A 21,789-nucleotide genomic window follows, 5' to 3' on the forward strand; every position below is an offset into this window, starting at 1 on the left:
ACGATGGTATGCGATGCTGTACAATGTCATACAATTTTAAAATTGTATGACATTGTACATGGCATACAATGCCATACAATGCAATGCGACCCGATTAAACATTGTATAAGCACCCTAATGAGTGCTTACAATGTGAAATGCACCCCCAGGCCACACCCCCCCCCCCCCCCCCCACTATAAACGTGAACCCGAAGCGTGGCGAGCAGTGGTGGTACGCGTCCTACGACCTTTTCATACCCCCACTATCCACGTCGGCGTGGAGTTGAGAATAGAAAGTGTGGCGAGCGGACGCGTACCGCCGCCCCTCGCGGGCTCGCTGCGCTCGCCACGCTTCGGGTTCACGTTTATAGTGGGGGGGGGGTGGCGTGGGGGTGCATTTCACATTGTAAGCACCCTTTATGGTGCTTATACGATCTTTCATCGCATAAGGGGCAAAAATCGCATCGCATGCCATGCGATATAAACATCGCGCGATGCACATCGGGGGCGCCGCTATAATACACAAGTACCATGTATCCTAGTGTGCTTTTGAAGTTGAACTGAGGATTCTGGGATGCAGAAGGGAGGAGCCTACCTCTTAAAGCTTTTAGCATAGGTGCCTGGCTGTGTCACCAGGATAATATCAGAGAAAGGGATTTGAACGGTAAGTTCTTACAAAAATCCCTTTTTTGGGGTCTAATTTGTTTGATATTGTTATCGACTTGTAGGCATAAAGTTCACAAACTTGCATCCCTCTGTCTACTGGGATGTTTACATATTGTTAAAGCATTTATATGTCACTATGAGCTGTGTGGCTGTGACTGTTTTCATAAGCTTGGGCGGTGTGCCCAGTGATGCTGGCAGACATCCAGCCACCCACATATGTTCAACTGAGCGGCAGCATCATAACCTGTGTGACCAGCTTAACTAACTTTACTAAACATAGCTTTAGTTGTGAAAACTTATAAGGTCAACTCTCCAGATGAAATGAGGCCGGTCTCCCATATCTATAGTAGACTCATCCTTGCTTATTAAAAGAACGGTGGATTTCTTTTTTATAATTCTTTATTTTAAGCGGTCAGTCAAAAATACAGAAAAAATAAAATGCCATGGTACATACAGACGTGATGCAGATGTCATATATCACATTGAGATCCTATATGGAAACAGAAAGCGAAGGGGCCATGGATTAAAAAACATGAGCCACAAACAATTGACTACATTTTGGTGTAAATAAGAATTTAGGAAACCACAATAGGGTTGTAGACCGTTAAAACACGGAGGAAAGGAGGAAATGTGGAAAGAAGGAGGGAAGACCACCACATAAACCCTGCTTAGGAAATCACAGACCTGTCTGCAAGGAGAGTTGTAGCAATGGTGGAAATAGTCCAAGAGTTCTTGTGGATGAGAAGTGCTTAGGGTGAGAGAGGGAAGGAAATCTGCTTTATGCAGTGAGCCAGGATTTCCAGAATTGATGTGGCGATGTCTGCCGTAATGATAATATGTTATCTGCTCCATAGCAGCTACAGGACAAATCTGTGGTTTAAGGGCAGAAAGAGATTAGAAATAGTTTTCCAGCTGATGGTTTCCAGGGTTCTTGACCACCGAAGGTGGACAGGTGGGAGTCATTTCATAAAAAAATTATGAAGATCTGGGGAGAGGCGCGAATAACAACATCGAAGAATCCATTGTCACCAGGTATTCCAGGAAAGAGTACAACAGGCTATGAACTGAATCCCCAAATAACTTAATGTTCAGACATGTCCAGCCAGATAGTATGGAATTCTATTAAAGATGGGATGTACCCATAGCAGCCAATCAGATCCTATCTACTGAATTATCCTCTAGAAAGTGCTAAATAGATAAGAAGTAAAATGGTTGCTACGGGCAACATCACATCTTTTAATAGAACTCCCATCTTAGTAAATGTACCCCTAAATGTTTTTACATTTCAAATCACCCATGATATATTTAGTTTTCTGTAGTGTCTCTTGTTGTTAGCAATACTAGTTAAAAGCCCACCCAAATGACAGCCTCTGCAATGTACTTTGAGCTGTGACGTTTTTATCCCACTCCACCCCGCCCTGTCTGCTCCTACCATCAAACTGTCTTCAGCTCCCTCTCTCCATATCCAGCTAGTTTGAAACAGATCAGTGTCCCCGCAAAAATTGCTTTCACTTTTTGTAATGAAATCTTTTAACACACAAAGGGCAGTATTCAATGTAAAAAATTGTGGTGTGCAGCGAATCCTGTTTAGGATTCGTTGCACACTCGCTGTGTTCCGGAGGGCTGGCTGCCACTCGCTCTCCCAGTATTCAACGTCGCAGGGGCTCGTTGCCCCTCGCGGCGAATCTTAACCCCTGCAGCGGACGAGCGTCCGTGGCATGGAGCCGTGGGACTGTGGCAGGCAGGGAGATTGAAGTCTCCCTGCCTGCCCCAGAATGTATGTGGAGGGACAGGCTGCCCCCCCCCCCCCCCCGAGCCAGCAGGGGACCGGGTATATTCACTGCTCCCGATGTAATGTATGTAATGATCGGGTGCAGTGCATATATATAAATATCTAATGAGCGGCTCTCTGCTCCGGCCCCCTGCTGGCTGTTATGTGTAAAAAAAAAAAATATATATATATATATATATATATATATATATATATATATATATATATATATATATATATATATATATATATATATATATATATATATATATATATATATATATATATATATATATATATATATATATATATATATATAGATACAGAAGTACCAACACACTCGCCATTCCTAGGAATGGGGTGCAAACAGCACCCACATCCCAGGGTGGGGTGCGGTGGCCTGTGACCACACACTCTAGTAAATACAAACACAGGGGGCCCAGCACTCACTACAACAAACTAACTCACCTTAACATTCAAATAATCAATAAATAAATAATGGGGTTTTAGTTCATGAATTGATCGATGCATTTAAGCTTGCAGCCCATCGCCAAGGGACCCCATTTTACTGCAAGTCCTACACTAACTGGTTTTCTTGGGAACCTGGCACCTGCTTACACATCATAGCTAAAATGAACATGTGTTTTTTTTTTTCTGGGTTAATGCTCAACTGCCAAGTAACTGTTGGCTTTTATAAGGTGAGACAATCCCAAACACAGCACCTGAATTAGTATTAAAGGGGCAGCTGTCACAGGTTTCAGGTAAATTAGCTTATCTAGGGTGCATGAGAAAGCTATGATCACAGTAACAGAGGTTAATTAAAAATCAACCCAAATATATAGATACAGAAGTACCAACACACTCGCCATTCCTAGGAATGGGGTGCAAACAGCACCCACATCCCAGGGTGGGGTGCGGTGGCCTGTGACCACACACTCTAGTAAATACAAACACAGGGGGCCCAGCACTCACTACAACAAACTAACTCACCTTAACATTCAAATAATCAATAAATAAATAATGGGGTTTTAGTTCATGAATTGATCGATGCATTTAAGCTTGCAGCCCATCGCCAAGGGACCCCATTTTACTGCAAGTCCTACACTAACTGGTTTTCTTGGGAACCTGGCACCTGCTTACACATCATAGCTAAAATGAACATGTGTTTTTTTTTTTTCTGGGTTAATGCTCAACTGCCAAGTAACTGTTGGCTTTTATAAGGTGAGACAATCCCAAACACAGCACCTGAATTAGTATTAAAGGGGCAGCTGTCACAGGTTTCAGGTAAATTAGCTTATCTAGGGTGCATGAGAAAGCTATGATCACAGTAACAGAGGTTAATTAAAAATCAACCCAAATATATAGATACAGAAGTACCAACACACTCGCCATTCCTAGGAATGGGGTGCAAACAGCACCCACATCCCAGGGTGGGGTGCGGTGGCCTGTGACCACACACTCTAGTAAATACAAACACAGGGGGCCCAGCACTCACTACAACAAACTAACTCACCTTAACATTCAAATAATCAATAAATAAATAATGGGGTTTTAGTTCATGAATTGATCAATGCATTTAAGCTTGCAGCCCATCGCCAAGGGACCCCATTTTACTGCAAGTCCTACACTAACTGGTTTTCTTGGGAACCTGGCACCTGCTTACACATCATAGCTAAAATGAACATGTGTTTTTTTTTTTCTGGGTTAATGCTCAACTGCCAAGTAACTGTTGGCTTTTATAAGGTGAGACAATCCCAAACACAGCACCTGAATTAGTATTAAAGGGGCAGCTGTCACAGGTTTCAGGTAAATTAGCTTATCTAGGGTGCATGAGAAAGCTATGATCACAGTAACAGAGGTTAATTAAAAATCAACCCAAATATATAGATACAGAAGTACCAACACACTCGCCATTCCTAGGAATGGGGTGCAAACAGCACCCACATCCCAGGGTGGGGTGCGGTGGCCTGTGACCACACACTCTAGTAAATACAAACACAGGGGGCCCAGCACTCACTACAACAAACTAACTCACCTTAACATTCAAATAATCAATAAATAAATAATGGGGTTTTAGTTCATGAATTGATCGATGCATTTAAGCTTGCAGCCCATCGCCAAGGGACCCCATTTTACTGCAAGTCCTACACTAACTGGTTTTCTTGGGAACCTGGCACCTGCTTACACATCATAGCTAAAATGAACATGTGTTTTTTTTTTTCTGGGTTAATGCTCAACTGCCAAGTAACTGTTGGCTTTTATAAGGTGAGACAATCCCAAACACAGCACCTGAATTAGTATTAAAGGGGCAGCTGTCACAGGTTTCAGGTAAATTAGCTTATCTAGGGTGCATGAGAAAGCTATGATCACAGTAACAGAGGTTAATTAAAAATCAACCCAAATATATAGATACAGAAGTACCAACACACTCGCCATTCCTAGGAATGGGGTGCAAACAGCACCCACATCCCAGGGTGGGGTGCGGTGGCCTGTGACCACACACTCTAGTAAATACAAACACAGGGGGCCCAGCACTCACTACAACAAACTAACTCACCTTAACATTCAAATAATCAATAAATAAATAATGGGGTTTTAGTTCATGAATTGATCAATGCATTTAAGCTTGCAGCCCATCGCCAAGGGACCCCATTTTACTGCAAGTCCTACACTAACTGGTTTTCTTGGGAACCTGGCACCTGCTTACACATCATAGCTAAAATGAACATGTGTTTTTTTTTTTCTGGGTTAATGCTCAACTGCCAAGTAACTGTTGGCTTTTATAAGGTGAGACAATCCCAAACACAGCACCTGAATTAGTATTAAAGGGGCAGCTGTCACAGGTTTCAGGTAAATTAGCTTATCTAGGGTGCATGAGAAAGCTATGATCACAGTAACAGAGGTTAATTAAAAATCAACCCAAATATATAGATACAGAAGTACCAACACACTCGCCATTCCTAGGAATGGGGTGCAAACAGCACCCACATCCCAGGGTGGGGTGCGGTGGCCTGTGACCACACACTCTAGTAAATACAAACACAGGGGGCCCAGCACTCACTACAACAAACTAACTCACCTTAACATTCAAATAATCAATAAATGTGTGGTCACAGGCCACCGCACCCCACCCTGGGATGTGGGTGCTGTTTGCACCCCATTCCTAGGAATGGCGAGTGTGTTGGTACTTCTGTATCTATTTGGGTTGATTTTTAATTAACCTCTGTTACTGTGATCATAGCTTTCTCATGCACCCTAGATAAGCTAATTTACCTGAAACCTGTGACAGCTGCCCCTTTAATACTAATTCAGGTGCTGTGTTTGGGATTGTCTCACCTTATAAAAGCCAACAGTTACTTGGCAGTTGAGCATTAACCCAGAAAAAATAAAAAAACACATGTTCATTTTAGCTATGATGTGTAAGCAGGTGCCAGGTTCCCAAGAAAACCAGTTAGTGTAGGACTTGCAGTAAAATGGGGTCCCTTGGCGATGGGCTGCAAGCTTAAATGCATTGATCAATTCATGAACTAAAACCCCATTATTTATTTATTGATTATTTGAATGTTAAGGTGAGTTAGTTTGTTGTAGTGAGTGCTGGGCCCCCTGTGTTTGTGTATATATATATATATATATATATATATATTTTTTTTTTTTATTAAATATATATTCATGTGCTAGAAGCACATGAATAAAAATAGCATGCCCCTTCACAGAATAAAATTCCTGATTTTTTGACACCAAAATTAAAGCAAAAAAAAATTTTATTTTAAAAGTTCACATTCCACTTCTCCATGAAAAGATGGAGAATTGCTACACGGAGAGACACGGCGAAAATCACTTAGAAAGACGGCGAAAAGTGCACGTTGAATAGGGTTGTTCGCTTTTTGAGACCAAAATTATCTGTCCAACGCGAAAAAAGCAGAAATTCGCCATAAAACACGGTGAATTTTCCTCATTTAATACTGCCCAAAGAAGTAACTTTTTCTGTCGAGTTGCCTCTAGTGGTCATTGATGGTAGTGCACCTCAAAGAGGTGAGGAGGTGTGTGTGTGTGTGTGTGTGTGTGTGTGTGTGTGTGTGTGTGTGTATAGATTTTACAGCCACAGTCCCTATTTCTAGATGTATGCCATATCAAGGGCAAGTTGATTTCTATGTCATGTTATAATATGTTGGGCCAGATGTATCAAGCTTCAACCCAGTCATAAAATGGAGAGTGATAAACAACCATCCAATCAGCTCTTACCTGTCATTTTCAAACCCTGCCTGTAACATGAAAAGTAGGTGCTGATTGTTTAACACTCTCATTTTATCACTTGTTGAAGCTTGATAAATCTGGCCTTTTTATAACTGGACCATACAAGTCATGAACTTCTGAGGTTTCTATATTAACTCTGGAAAGAACATACTTATGGGGCCTTATTCAGATCACATCTGTACTGCGTGCTTTCGCACGCAGGACCGATGTTGCGTGTCAGCGCATGCGCAGGCGGGGATCTGCGCATGTGCAGGTGTATGGTGCGTGCACCCACGGCGACCTTTTGGTTCGCCGCGTGCACGTACTCATGGTGCGGAGATGGTCGGGGGCGCCGGGCTGCCCCATTACCATATGCGAACGAATATATATATATATGTATATATATATGAGAGGACAGGGGTTTGGCACTCCTTGTAACAGCAAAAACAGCGGCGCCGGTGCCTACACAAAGGATTAGTAGGAGACTTGCGGTGAGGCACTCGTGGCAATTATAATCCAGAACAAAGCTAGCCAACAGGAGATAGCAGCAACGTTTCAATTTATTTCTTCAAATTTTCGTCAGGTTACACAGAAACCTGACGAAAATTTGAAGAAACAAATTGAAACGTTGCTGCTATCTCCTGTTGGCTAGCTTTGTTCTGGATTATAATTGCCACGAGTGCCTCACCGCAAGTCTCATACAATATATATATGTATATATATATATATTCACAAAGTCCTGATTTATAAACCAGAGAGGGCACTCACCAATTTGCAGATAAAATAGATGCTTTTATTAGGAACGTAAAGTCATGGTCGACGTTTCGACCCCCGAAGGGTCTTTGTCAAGACAGGATATGCTTTTCAAAGTATCACCCAGGTAAGCCAAGCATACACTGAGTCTGCCAAAGTGCCCCATATATACCATAGCCAATCAGGGAAAGGAACTCCCACTAATTATTTATCCATCAGGTGCGTGTAGCAATTCTAATAGGCCACAGTCATTAGACTGCGCCTGTGACGTGAATCAGCAACCAACCACCTTCTAGCCATATGATAATAACAGCAGCCAGTCATCTCACGTACAACAAAACACAGAAGAAGTTAAATATAAGTGTATACTACCATAACCGCCGAGATTGTGTAGATACGCACTCTGCCGCAGTACCATCGGCGTCCAGGGCCGTACGCAATCACACACGGCACCCGGACGTGTGCGTATCAGCTGCGTTCCACCTATCCCGGACGGCGGATTGGGTAGTGGAGTCAGCTGGGTTCAATCACATGACGTCCGTCCACCCAGTGTTAGGGCTTGCGGTCCATTTGCGTGTCAGCGGCATCAGCCTCAATGAACACCCGCAAGTCTGTTATTATTTCAGAAAATACTTATAAAAAGAACATGTGCATATGTTGTATGACTCCAATATGTCTGGATTCAGACCACACACGGTTGATATATCAAATCACCGTGTCATTACTACCGAGTCAGTATAGGCATAATAGAAGCCAATCGTCATCCAGGAATATTAAGGGCAAGACATACTTATAAAGTAAAAACAGACAACATATAACATATATATGGCCACAAGTAGGTGCATCTCTCACTTGAACAGAACAGAGCATCACTAGATATAATCGAACATAGACAGCACGCATGATAAAAGAATTGGCACAGGGGGGGTTGCATAGATTCACCCACGGAGTTTGGAATGGGGCATATAGTATAGGGGCAGCTATAATAATTCAACTACGCCAGGTAAAGATGGGTGCACTATGGCAGTATATACAAATATCACACCAATAGTAGGAGTGTTATACAAAATAATGCATCACATGTATATATTAAAAATCACACATGACACCCCACATGCCACTAAGGGAACCGTGGCAAATGATGGGAGGCCATGTGTGGTGTGTCTACAGACCAGTTGCCTACCAACTAAACCAACTATTGCAAAAACACATTAAGGGGGTTATTCTCATTCAACCCATTAGGGTCGATAGTGTTGAGTGTAAAGATCCATCGTGCTTCCTTCTTTTTGAGAATTAGTTCTCTATTGCCACCTCTGGGCGGTTTGGGCACATGATCTATTAACATGCACCGAAGAGATGATGTCTGGTGTTTGAGTTTGAGGAAATGGCGGGCGACAGGTTTATCAGAGTTACCAGTTTCGATGGCAGATCTTATAGACAATCTGTGGTTCGCCATCCGATCACGAAAATTGCGGGTCGTAAGTCCAATATAGTACAGTCCACAGGGACATGTGAGCATATAGATCACATGGTCCATCGTGCATGTGAGTTTGTTTGATTTTAATTTTTTTGCCCGAATGCGGGTGGACAAAGAATGATCCAGTCAGCATCGCTCTGCATGTGGTACATGATGTACATTTGAAACACCCAAGCTTGTTGCTTCGGAGCCAAGTGTCGGCGGTAGGAGATGGTTGTACAAGAGGGCGCATCAATAGTTGTCGCAAGTTGGGTCCCCTCCTATATGCACTCATCGGTGGTGGTGTCCGCTCCAATTTAAGTGCTGGATCTGTGGTCAACAAAGGCCAATATTTCTTGATGACTTTATTTGCAGTATTAGAAGTATGGTCATACGTGCTCACATAGGTCATCCTTTCCTTCTTTCGCTGGTGTTGTTCAGGTCGGTGACTCTCTGCATGTCGAGTGTATGCCTTGTTTATACATCTGTCGACAGTTGTGGTGGTGTACCCTCTCTGGAGGGATCGATCCCTCATTTCACTTATTTGTACTGTAGCTTGTTCTGGAGAGGAGTTAATCCTAAGGACCCTTAGGAATTGGGACACTGGGAGGCTCTCCTTAAGCGTCGTGGGATGCTGGCTAGTTGCTCTGAGAAGGGTGTTGCGATCAGTCTCTTTTTTATATAGAGTTGTCCCCAATCTGTCGCCATCACGATATAGGGTCACATCGAGAAAGTTAATCCTTGTTCTGTCAATATTAAACGTGAATTTGACTGGTTCATTTAAGGAATTAAGACATCCTATCATAGACTCAAACTCTGCCTTGGTGCCTGACCACACAATAAATATGTCATCTATATACCTGAAAAATTTCTGTATTTTGTCACCATAGATGGTATAGATAAATTTGTTCTCAAAGGCCGCCATATAGATGTTGGCGTATGCATATATAGATGACATATTTATTGTGTGGTCAGGCACCAAGGCAGAGTTTGAGTCTATGATAGGATGTCCTAATTCCTTAAATGAACCAGTCAAATTCACGTTTAATATTGACAGAACAAGGATTAACTTTCTCGATGTGACCCTATATCGTGATGACGACAGATTGGGGACAACTCTATATAAAAAAGAGACTGATCGCAACACCCTTCTCAGAGCAACTAGCCAGCATCCCACGACGCTTAAGGAGAGCCTCCCAGTGTCCCAATTCCTAAGGGTCCTTAGGATTAACTCCTCTCCAGAACAAGCTACAGTACAAATAAGTGAAATGAGGGATCGATTCCTCCAGAGAGGGTACACCACCACAACTGTCGACAGATGTATAAACAAGGCATACACTCGACATGCAGAGAGTCACCGACCTGAACAACACCAGCGAAAGAAGGAAAGGATGACCTATGTGAGCACGTATGACCATACTTCTAATACTGCAAATAAAGTCATCAAGAAATATTGGCCTTTGTTGACCACAGATCCAGCACTTAAATTGGAGCGGACACCACCACCGATGAGTGCATATAGGAGGGGACCCAACTTGCGACAACTATTGATGCGCCCTCTTGTACAACCATCTCCTACCGCCGACACTTGGCTCCGAAGCAACAAGCTTGGGTGTTTCAAATGTACATCATGTACCACATGCAGAGCGATGCTGACTGGATCATTCTTTGCCCACCCGCATTCGGGCAAAAAAATTAAAATCAAACATAAACTCACATGCACGATGGACCATGTGATCTATATGCTCACATGTCCCTGTGGACTGTACTATATTGGACTTACGACCCGCAATTTTCGTGATCGGATGGCGAACCACAGATTGTCTATAAGATCTGCCATCGAAACTGGTAACTCTGATAAACCTGTCGCCCGCCATTTCCTCAAACTCAAACACCAGACATCATCTCTTCGGTGCATGTTAATAGATCATGTGCCCAAACCGCCCAGAGGTGGCAATAGAGAACTAATTCTCAAAAAGAAGGAAGCACGATGGATCTTTACACTCAACACTATCGACCCTAATGGGTTGAATGAGAATAACCCCCTTAATGTGTTTTTGCAATAGTTGGTTTAGTTGGTAGGCAACTGGTCTGTAGACACACCACACATGGCCTCCCATCATTTGCCACGGTTCCCTTAGTGGCATGTGGGGTGTCATGTGTGATTTTTAATATATACATGTGATGCATTATTTTGTATAACACTCCTACTATTGGTGTGATATTTGTATATACTGCCATAGTGCACCCATCTTTACCTGGCGTAGTTGAATTATTATAGCTGCCCCTATACTATATGCCCCATTCCAAACTCCGTGGGTGAATCTATGCAACCCCCCCTGTGCCAATTCTTTTATCATGCGTGCTGTCTATGTTCGATTATATCTAGTGATGCTCTGTTCTGTTCAAGTGAGAGATGCACCTACTTGTGGCCATATATATGTTATATGTTGTCTGTTTTTACTTTATAAGTATGTCTTGCCCTTAATATTCCTGGATGACGATTGGCTTCTATTATGCCTATACTGACTCGGTAGTAATGACACGGTGATTTGATATATCAACCGTGTGTGGTCTGAATCCAGACATATTGGAGTCATACAACATATGCACATGTTCTTTTTATAAGTATTTTCTGAAATAATAACAGACTTGCGGGTGTTCATTGAGGCTGATGCCGCTGACACGCAAATGGACCGCAAGCCCTAACACTGGGTGGACGGACGTCATGTGATTGAACCCAGCTGACTCCACTACCCAATCCGCCGTCCGGGATAAGTGGAACGCAGCTGATACGCATACGTCCGGGTGCCGTGTGTGATTGCGTACGGCCCTGGACGCCGATGGTACTGCGGCAGAGTGCGTATCTACACAATCTCGGCGGTTATGGTAGTATACTGTACACTTATATTTAACTTCTTCTGTGTTTTGTTGTAAGTGAGATGACTGGCTGCTGTTATTATCATATGGCTAGAAGGTGGTTGGTTGCTGATTCACGTCACAGGCGCAGTCTAATGACTGTGGCCTATTAGAATTGCTACACGCACCTGATGGATAAATAATTAGTGGGAGTTCCTTTCCCTGATTGGCTATGGTATATATGGGGCACTTTGGCAGACTCAGTGTATGCTTGGCTTACCTGGGTGATACTTTGAAAAGCATATCCTGTCTTGACAAAGACCCTTCGGGGGTCGAAACGTCGACCATGACTTTACGTTCCTAATAAAAGCATCTATTTTATCTGCAAATTGGTGAGTGCCCTCTCTGGTTTATAAATCAGGACTTTGTGAATATTTATGGAACTTTGCTTCCTTGGGGAGCACCCCGCTACCGTTTATTTGGACCTGGATGTGTGTGCGGATTCCTGGACTGTATATATATATATATGTATGTATGTTAAAATTGAGCAGCAGCTTCACTGTAACTGGCAGGGACTTCCTATTGGGAGTCCGACCTGCCAGTCACCCAAGGCAGTCCCATTGGTGCATGGCAGCCCATAAAATCCGGGTCTGCATATGCGCACTACCTACAACAGTACTGTCCATGCACTGGTCCCGGTGCCTGTCATCTATATTATGATTTCACTTATAGGGCTGTTGCAGAAGCAGTCCATAGAAGCTGGCTGCATGCACAGTACAGAGGTTGGTACTGCGCATGTGCCGTCCCGGTGCATATCATCATTGTACAAGCACTGGGAACAATGTGGCGGTGACCAGGAGGAGCAGCACTGAAAGGGTGTGCCGGCACCAGCGGCAGCCCCCCTCCTACTATAAGGTAGGAGCCACTACTGGGGGGATGGGGGGGGGGGGGGGGCGTTAATAGCAATATGATATGTGTGATATTTTTGCTTGTTATATAATCTTCAGGTTTATCCATGTCCCTAGAAATCGTTTTAAAGAGTGACAACTATGCAATCTTTATAGTGCTAATGTTTCTCTATAATATTACTCGACAGTCTTTTAGAATTATCTGCATGTTAGCATGGATGCGTGTGTGTGAGCAGCTGATCATAATCCGTCATGTAGGAGGACTTTGAATGTATTATCTATTTCATGAATGCTGTATGTATGTACAGAACGATGTGTTGCTGGGGGGATGCAGTCAATTTGCCGGCGGTCGGGATCCCGGCGGTCGGAATCCCGACACTGGAATCCCGACCGCCGAAATCCCGAAACTTTCTCCCTCCGTGGGTGTCCACGACACCCATAGAGGGAGAATAAAATAGCGTGGCGAGCGCAGCGGGCCCGCTGCGTGGCGAGCGCAGCTCCACGCCCCCCCCCCCATGTCGGGATTTCGGCGGTCGGGATTGCGACCGCCGGATTCCGACCGCCGGCATTACGTATCGGATCCGTTGCTGGGTAACATAGCTTCATCCCTAAGCTAATATCCAGTGTAAAATCTTTACCAAACGGGCAGCTAGACCTCTATCATTCTCATGGTTCTAGCGGGGAATACTAGGTAAGCCAACACTCTTGTTTGTTCTGGCACTGGTGACTGATGGTTTTGCCAATAATTGCTAAGGGTTACGTTTCTCTACCATCGACTGCAGAGCTGCTGCACTGGGGAGGATTCTTGTGGGAATGGGGCTTGGACCGTTAGCCTCACCCACTTCTCTAATTGGCGCATCACATTCCTGTAACCCACTTTAGCTATGTCTAATGGTTTTCAGTCAGTGGTTTTGTTCCATCATCGTAAGTCACCACTGATAGTAAACCATTCCATGGCCATCCTTTGGTGATATTACAGCTTCCGTCTAAGCTGCTGGTGGGTGTGGCCACAAAACGTTTATAATTCTGCTGGAAAGAAATGCAAACTCCAGAGTATGGACAGGGCATAAACTAGTGCCTCCTAAATCATAGCTATACCCTAAATGTCTATTTGTATATAGTAGCCCTCCATAGCCCACCAAATCTGTTTTCTTTGTTGAGTAAAACAAAATGCTTCCTGTTCGTTTTTTTTTATAAAATATAACTTGATGCAAAACAACTGGGATGAGTTTTGTTGTAGTGACAAAGTTTTTGGTCTAGATGTTTCTTTTCTTTTGAGCAGGACCTCTAAATAACCTTTCATGATGCTGTTCACTGAGGTATCAGAACGGGGAAGGGATGTGTGACAAAAGGGGTTTCACACTATGCAATGCACAAGTTTCCAACAAACTGGTGCATCATGATCTCTGCATCTGAGTTATGCGGTTATTTTTATGTTGTAATACAAACCAGTACATCTGCAGGGTTTCCTTACATCCTCTTTTATAATATTAGCAAGCCTGACCAAATTCAGAGTATTGTGAAACTTAAGCTGGTTACATTAGGGCATAACTTATTCACTTATACCCCTTTCACACTGCAGCTCTTAAACGGTATATTGACGAGGTTTTTTGCCTTTTAAAATGGGTAGAGCTGCAGTATGAAAGCTCCAGGGTGCTTTAACCGTTTAAGAAATACCGGTATTTCTTAAATGGTAAAAAAGCAGTCCTACCCGTTTCAGAGCCGTTTTTTATGCACTGTGAACGTCTCTATTTCTATGGCTTGAAACGTGCTCCTTGGGGGTTAAAAGGGTTGAGTGTGTGAATGGTACTAACATGCTATTTAAAACGGTTTTCACCTGCAATGTGAAAGGGGTTTAGTGGCTCAGACCCGTTTTAAATACCGTTTCGAAATACCGTGTCTTAAACGTTTAGACAATGTGAAAGCAATATTACTTGTCCAACTTGGCCACACATGAAGATTTCACTGGATCTGTTATTGCAGTGGTCGCCAACCTTAATTAAGGTATGAGCTACTCAAGAAAAATGAAACCCTCTGAAGAGCTATTAAAGTAGAGAAATCGTTCCAAATTGGAGGTGTTTGATGTTCTCCTTGGGTCCGATGCCTGGTCCTGTGTGCATCAGAACTGAGCCAGATGTCGGACCGGATACATCTCATGTGAAAGGACCATTGCATGCGATCCTGATGCTCGGGAAGGTCCTGGGCGGCAGTTCAAGGGGGTGGGATGGGCGATACATTACAGTAGTGTTTGGGTACCTTAACTGTCTCAGCAGTACTGCAGCTAGGCGAGCTACCTAAATTATGACCATGAGCTACTAGTAGCTTGCGAGCTACAGGTTGGAGGACACTGTGTTAATGCTTAGATGACCACAAGCTATTGGCTTGTTGGGCATTTGTGTTATTTTGAAGTTTTGATATTTATCTTATTCACTATTGACCGTATGATGCCAGCATTGTGAACATGGATGTAATGTGTCCAAAAATTGTCTTACAGAATGAATGATGGAATTGTCAATTGTGCTCATCATTCACCACTTATCTATTTGTCACCTGTTAATAATAGAGAAGCATTAACTGTATCTTTACTTATTGCCTGGGGGTGGGCGGGGTGTGCAGCATTCGCTGTTATGTGTTACTCAAGCAATAAGTGTATACTAATGATCACAGGTTTCACATTGCATGTAGTTTGAATTTTTGTGGCATTCACAATACAACAACTCAGAAGTTTTGTACCAGTGTTTGGACCAAAGGAAGTATAGGAGGATTTCATGCAGCTGGATTTGGTTAGGATCTTGATTATATCATGATTTTTTGTATGGGTTTATATTCATATGTGTGACATTGTGGCCCCAGGATCTCCAGTACAAATGCATAAAGCAGGCATGGCCAAACTATGGAACGCCAGATGTTGTGAAACTACAAGTCCCATCATACCTTTCCACAGTTTTGCTTTTAGAGAATGCTAAAACTATGGCAAGGCATGCTGGGATGCGTAGTTTCACAACAGCTGAAGGGCCATAGTTTGGACATGCAGGCCATAAGGGGAAGATGCAAACAGATATGATGATGGTTGCCAGCATTAGGGAACTACTTGTGATTGGCTGTTTATGAATGCTCCGCTAACACTGATCAGTGCTTACTTCGTTGAGTAGCTTATGCTTGTTTGCACTTGTATGACCTGTATTTATCATATGCAAATAAGGGACTTATTTCTGCTCTATTATGGAGATTTTCTATTATTAATCGATGCCTAGTAGAAAAGAAATTGGTTTGCATTAAGGCCAAGTTGGCTGTCAGTGTGTGTGCTGCAAACCAGTTGCCGGTACCAACCAGGACACTTCATGCTCTGCATATGAGCGTAAAAATACTCAACTATTATGTATGCCAATTTGTGACTAACTTTGCATAAGCCCATTTATGAGAGGTGTTCTCATCTTTGGCAGAAGATCATATTGCACCAATGTAAAAGCAAAAAAGAAAAAACAATATAAAAGTACCACATCATGATGCCGCCTGCTAATAATGATCTGATACGCATTTTTAGGAGGCAAATGGAAACGTTTTTACTGGAAGTTGTCATTTTAAAGTGTTTGAAGGTTGGACTTTGTATGTGATGCACCGCACCAGATTATCCCTCCTCTCCTCCCCTGGGCATGCATTTCCTGGGCGTGGATATTAGGCATGCACCTTGCTGCACACTGGCCATACCGACAAATGCCAGGATGTGTATTGGTGGAAACTTAAGTGAAGTCTACATATTGTAAACCAAAATAAATCACAAGTAATGCAGCACCATAAGGTGTGCAGACCTGTAAATTACTTTGATGACCCAAAACAGAACACAAACCCCTAGATCTTTTATTTTTTATAAATGATTGAATTGTAAATATACATACAGTACATGGTACAGCTAAATAAAAGTATCTTTAACTGGGGGGGGGGGGTGTCTGTGAATAATTTGCTTATAATAAAAATAATAATTATATCTCAAGGCGCTAATGCAAATCAGGTATTCAAATACTGTAAGTATTAGTACTGACTCCATGCAGATTACAGTTGGGATGTCTTTTCCATATTGTTGTGTGGTTTTTGGTAATGAAACACTAAAAAATAAGAACAATGTTTATCTCCATCTGTGCTCCAGTCTTCCATCCAGACTGTTCTATAACACAATACACTGTGGTGCCATCTTGTACTTTAATAGGTAATTGCCTTCTTTAAATTTGCATGAGTTTCCAGGCAGTCATTTGTTGTCGGATGTCAGCTCTGGAAAGCCTTACAAGTTTATTAAAGCAAGTAACACAATCCATACTGTACATCTTGGCAGATTGCTGCAAAAGCACATTTAGCAGTGTGTACTGGTTGTAGAGATGCTGGATGCCCAGTGCATTCCGACTGTGCTGCTCTTACCCACCAGTGGTATCCAAGCTCCACAACCCCATCCTTTCTGTATAAAATAAATACCTGTATATTTGTTCTGTACAAATGTTTAGAGTAGCGAATGAACAGCAGGAAAGGAGGTTGGGACATCATTAAATAAAATAAATCTTGTGGCTGCTGTTTGTGCAGATGCACATGTTCTCCCACTGCCAGCAGAAGCACAGATATTAAATGAAGGCTCTCCTCCTATTTATGTAGGTGAGTGGGGTCACATCTGATAGGGCACCAAAAAAAGTACTCATAGTTTACAGGTATTTATTACCTGTGCTGGCTTACATCTTTTAAATATCCATTAGGTGGCAGTCATTTTGTCATATATGATATGTCAGCAAATATGTTTTTAGCATGCACTAGGGTGGCCAACCTGGGATCGGCGGGATCCCAAAATTTGGCCCCCAAAACACTGGGATTTGAATCCTGGAATTGGAGTTTCCAATTCCGGATTTTCTGGATTAGACTGTATACCGGGATCCTGGGAATCCCAGGATTGAAAAAATGCCCTGGGATTGGCATCCCTAACATGCACTACTTGAAAGTAGGACACACACAAATGTAAAGCCTCATACACACTAGGCGATCCTGGCTGCAGCCAATACAGTTAGCAAAATATTGGCGCGGGTGGTCAAATTGAGTGTACACACTGAACAGTACCAGTAAATATCGGTCCATGGTTCCCTTGAGGGATAATAGAACCAAGTGCAGTGAGCAACCTAGCCCGCAAGGGGCTTCTATGCACTCGCCCTCCCCCTGTCGGAGTTCTCGCGGTTGAGATTCCGATGTCTGTACAATGACCGTCAGAATCCCGGCTGTCGGCCAGCATACTACATCTGTGAAATGTATACCTCAGTTAAGATTTAGTACATTAACTTGTTTACTCGCTATAAACTTACCCTGGGCCTGAGCTGCATTGGGACATACTGTAAGCCCAACCCATCCACAGAATTATCGCCCAATCAAGGCTGGACTTACCCGCCACACCACCTACCTGATGACAGCATAGAGGACACTATGGGGAATGCAGATAATAGTTTATAAGAAGATGATAAATGCAACCTTAAAGGGCCCATTTACTGTTTGAGGATTAGACTCAATTATTTTTATTACAGCTTTTTGGGCAATAACACATTCATTTTTTTCCAGTTGTATTATACCCCTTTCACACTTGCAAAAATATCCCGGGTTCTTGCACATGACCGCGCATCAACCCGGGATTTAGCTCAGTGTGAAAGGGTCTTGAAAGAATATCCCAGGTTGAACATCCCTGGATTGCTACCCAGGTCCTGACCTGGGTAGATTCCGGAATCTACCTGGGATGCGCTCAGTGTGAATGGTCCCTTACCCGGTATTGGGTACACGGGACTTTAAAAAAGCTGCTGATCACAAATGCTGATGTCACCTTTCAGAGCCCTGGAGTCCATTTCTAATGACATGCATATGTATTTGCAGGGATTTCCCAGGATCAGTGTGAATGGGGCTGTCCCGGGTCGATCCCAGGTCTGAGTGCAGTGTGAAAGGGTACATTCCCGGGTAGAGTCCCGGGAAGCATCCGGGAACACATTCCCGGGTATGACCCGGCTCTGCGAGTGTGAAAGGGGTATTAGAAATCACATCCAGGGACAGGTGCCCCCTTTTCTAGCACCTATGCAGTAGTGTTTTTGCCCAAATTATGTACAGTGTCTTATGTGCTTACTGTAAGTGACTGTCTAGGTGCTAGGCACCTGCCTACATACTAACCAAACATGTCTCTCGTCTTTAGGGCCCTGAATGCAGCCAGGTTCTATGGAAGAAACACCCTCACTTTTATGGGGTCTGGATCCAGTTTTCCTGGCATTTGCAAAGTTGTACATTAAAGATATTTTAGAGCTAAAGGAGTCCCATCAAGTGCCTGGTAAGCGTTCTGTAATTGTGTAAGAAGACAGCTGTTGTGTGAGATGATATCATGTAAGTGGTAGAACTAGCTATGGAAGTGTTTTAGAAATGCACTGTAAGGAGAGCACCGTAATCACAGTACAGGAATGTAATCCCGTGACAGTGGAAAGGTACTGGTGGTGTGTTGCAGTTTTAAGGGCTGATTCGGATGGAGACATGTCTCCTTCTTTAATGCAGCCGCACCTGCATCATTATGCAGCAACAATCACTTTTACCCCTTTTACACCAAAAATCCCAGATCCGACTTGGCATTTGGAAAAAGGATCCAAGCCGAGTCAGGTCCGTGATTTTCTTCATTTACACTGCGGTGCCCACCCGCAGTGTAGACTGAGGCGGTGCTTGGAGATGACATCATCTCCAAGCGCCGGGACCGCGGTGATCCCCGCGTCTGCTTCCTTTTATTCACTAGCAAATGAATCCTCACTGCAAGAGTAATCACAGATCAATCGCTGCACATGCGTCAGTGATGAATGAACAGTTTACCAATGAACACTCAATTGCAAAAAACATGAGCGTAGCATGCAGCCGTGGTTCTGGCCTATATCCCAAATGTAAAACGTGTGTATATTTCCAGCAGGTATTACAAGAGAAAATAAACTGTATTTATTTCCCATCTATTGTAACATTTAGAATGTATGAGATACTGTTACATGGTTATGATTTGAATGACCAGGTCAGAGATCTGATTGTAATTGAGGCATTCTACAAATTGAGCTAGATTTATGCTCGGATTAGCGTTTGAGATAATTAAAGCTTGGAGTTGGTTCAAGTTTAGGTGTTAAAAGCTATTGTTAGGGCTGTAATGGTTCAGATTAAGATCAGGCAATTCACATGAAACAGTTTAAACAAGGGACCTGTTCTTTTCCTAGGACATCAGGAGCCTGAGATAAGAGTTCTCGCAGATGCTTTCCCATTTTAGAGTGAAGTCCATATTTGGGCGGCCTCAGAGTAAATGCTCTAAAATAAAGGGCCCTACACACGGAGAGATTTGTGCCAGAGATTCAGCATGAAAGATTTCAAATCTCTCACAGAAAGTGTTTAGGCGACTTCAGAGGAATAAAAAATTCAAATTTAAATAATGGGTTGGAATAAAGACCGGGGGAGTGTCATCTTCTCTGTCTATAATAGAAAAATATGGCGTGGGGTCACCCCCACGAGCATGACCAGCCCCGGGCTCTTGGAGCAGTCCTGGTTCCAAAAAATACAGAGGACAAAGGCCCTTATTCTAATCGGATCGGTACGGCCCGCGTGCGGCCGTACCGCCGATGTTTTTACTCTGCACATGCGCAGAGGTGAATCTGCGCATGTGCAGCCCCCTTCGCCGCAGACGTATTTCGTCCGCCGCAAAGGGGGCGTATAGGGGCGTGAGAGGCATCATGCCCTCATTTCCCTATGTGTACGCCCCGCGTTTCATGGGCGTTCCCATGCAAACGCGGGGCGTATGCATGGTAATGAGGCCATGACGCAACTCATGGGGGCGGAAAGCTGACGTCGCCGGATGTCAGCTTTCAGCCCCCATACAAGCTACCACACGGACGATTGTCCGTGTGGTCTCAGCTTGCGGGAGCTGCCGCGGCGTGCGGACCTGCCTTCGATGGTCGACGACCATCGAATGCAGTGGGCAGCTCCCACCATGGTGGAGGCATAGCCTCCACCATTTTTATGCGGATCGCCAGCCGTCCGTGTACGGACGGCCGTGGCGATCCGTAGGGTGGGCGGGGATTGGTTTGTGCGGCCGGAGCCCCGTGTGCGGCTCTGGCCGCACCAACCAGAATAAGGGCCAAAGTGAGTAGGGGTCCTCCATATTTTGGGGACCAGCGCCAGGGTCCTGAGCCAGTCCTGGGGGGACAAAATGAGTAGGGGTAGGGTTCCCCCGTTTTTTGGGGACCAGCACTAGGCTCCACTAGCAGGGGGTGTAATGCCATAGCCAGGGGACATGGTTGACGGGGTCCCGTGGCCAAAGCATTATGCACCCTATTATAGCCAGCTCTAGGGGGCGAGGCAATGACACGGCAAGCTGTGATTGGCTGGCTGTGGCCATATATATTTTTTTTTTACTCCGCCGCACCGATGGATGAGCGGGACCCGGACCGCCACCCATGGGGACCAGGACCGCCACTGAGACCAGGGTGAGTTTTGCAGATGGAGGGGTGCCGTGGGTGGGGGCGAATCTGGGGGGGGGAGGGGGTTGGAAGTGCCGCATTGCCCGCTCAGAAGGCCCCGCTCATCTACCCACGCCACACATGCAGGAGATGAGCAGGAGCTTCTGAGCGACTGTTCTGAAACCCCTTCCTGACAGAGCTAGTTTTTGCGTTCCTGACAGAGCCATTTTTTTCAAATCGGACATGTATCACTTAAGTGGGGATAACTTTTTTTTGCTTTTACTTATCCCAGTGATTTTGAGATTGTTTTTTCGTGACACATTGTACTTCAAATTAGTGGTAAATTTGGGTCGATACAGTCTGTGTTTTTTTGTGAAAAATACCAAAATGTCGTGAAAAAATGGAAAATTTAGCGATTTTCAAAATGTTAAATTTTCTGCTTGTGAGACAAATAATCATACCACTCAAAATAGTTAATAACTAACATAGACCATATGTCTACTTTATGTTTCCATCATTATTTCAACTTCCTTTTAATTTTTTTGGACACTAGGAGGCTTACAATATGAATAGCAAATTCTCAAATTTTCAAGAAAATTTCAAACACTGATTTTTTTAGGGACCAGTTCAGTTCTGATGTGACTTTGAGGGACTTGTATGTGAGACACCCCCATAAATGATGCCATTTCAAAA

General features: G+C 43.8%; 1 protein-coding gene across 3 annotated transcripts in view; it reads left to right on the plus strand.

Annotated features, from left to right (window-relative positions):
* STN1 (STN1 subunit of CST complex) overlaps window positions 1–21,789 on the plus strand; it is an 81,426-nt gene that overhangs the window by 7,489 nt on the left and 52,148 nt on the right. For all 3 annotated transcript variants that reach the window (XM_083149275.1, XM_083149273.1, XM_083149274.1), the window contains exon 2: window positions 18,822–18,953. In XM_083149275.1, coding sequence (XP_083005401.1) covers window positions 18,830–18,953 — 124 coding nt within the window. In that variant the 5' untranslated portion in view covers window positions 18,822–18,829. The remainder of the gene's footprint in view (window positions 1–18,821; window positions 18,954–21,789) is intronic.

This window comes from Crinia signifera, chromosome 6 (genome assembly GCF_055691185.1).
Source record: "Crinia signifera chromosome 6, ASM5569118v1, whole genome shotgun sequence".
Classification (NCBI taxonomy): Eukaryota; Metazoa; Chordata; class Amphibia; order Anura; family Myobatrachidae; genus Crinia; species Crinia signifera.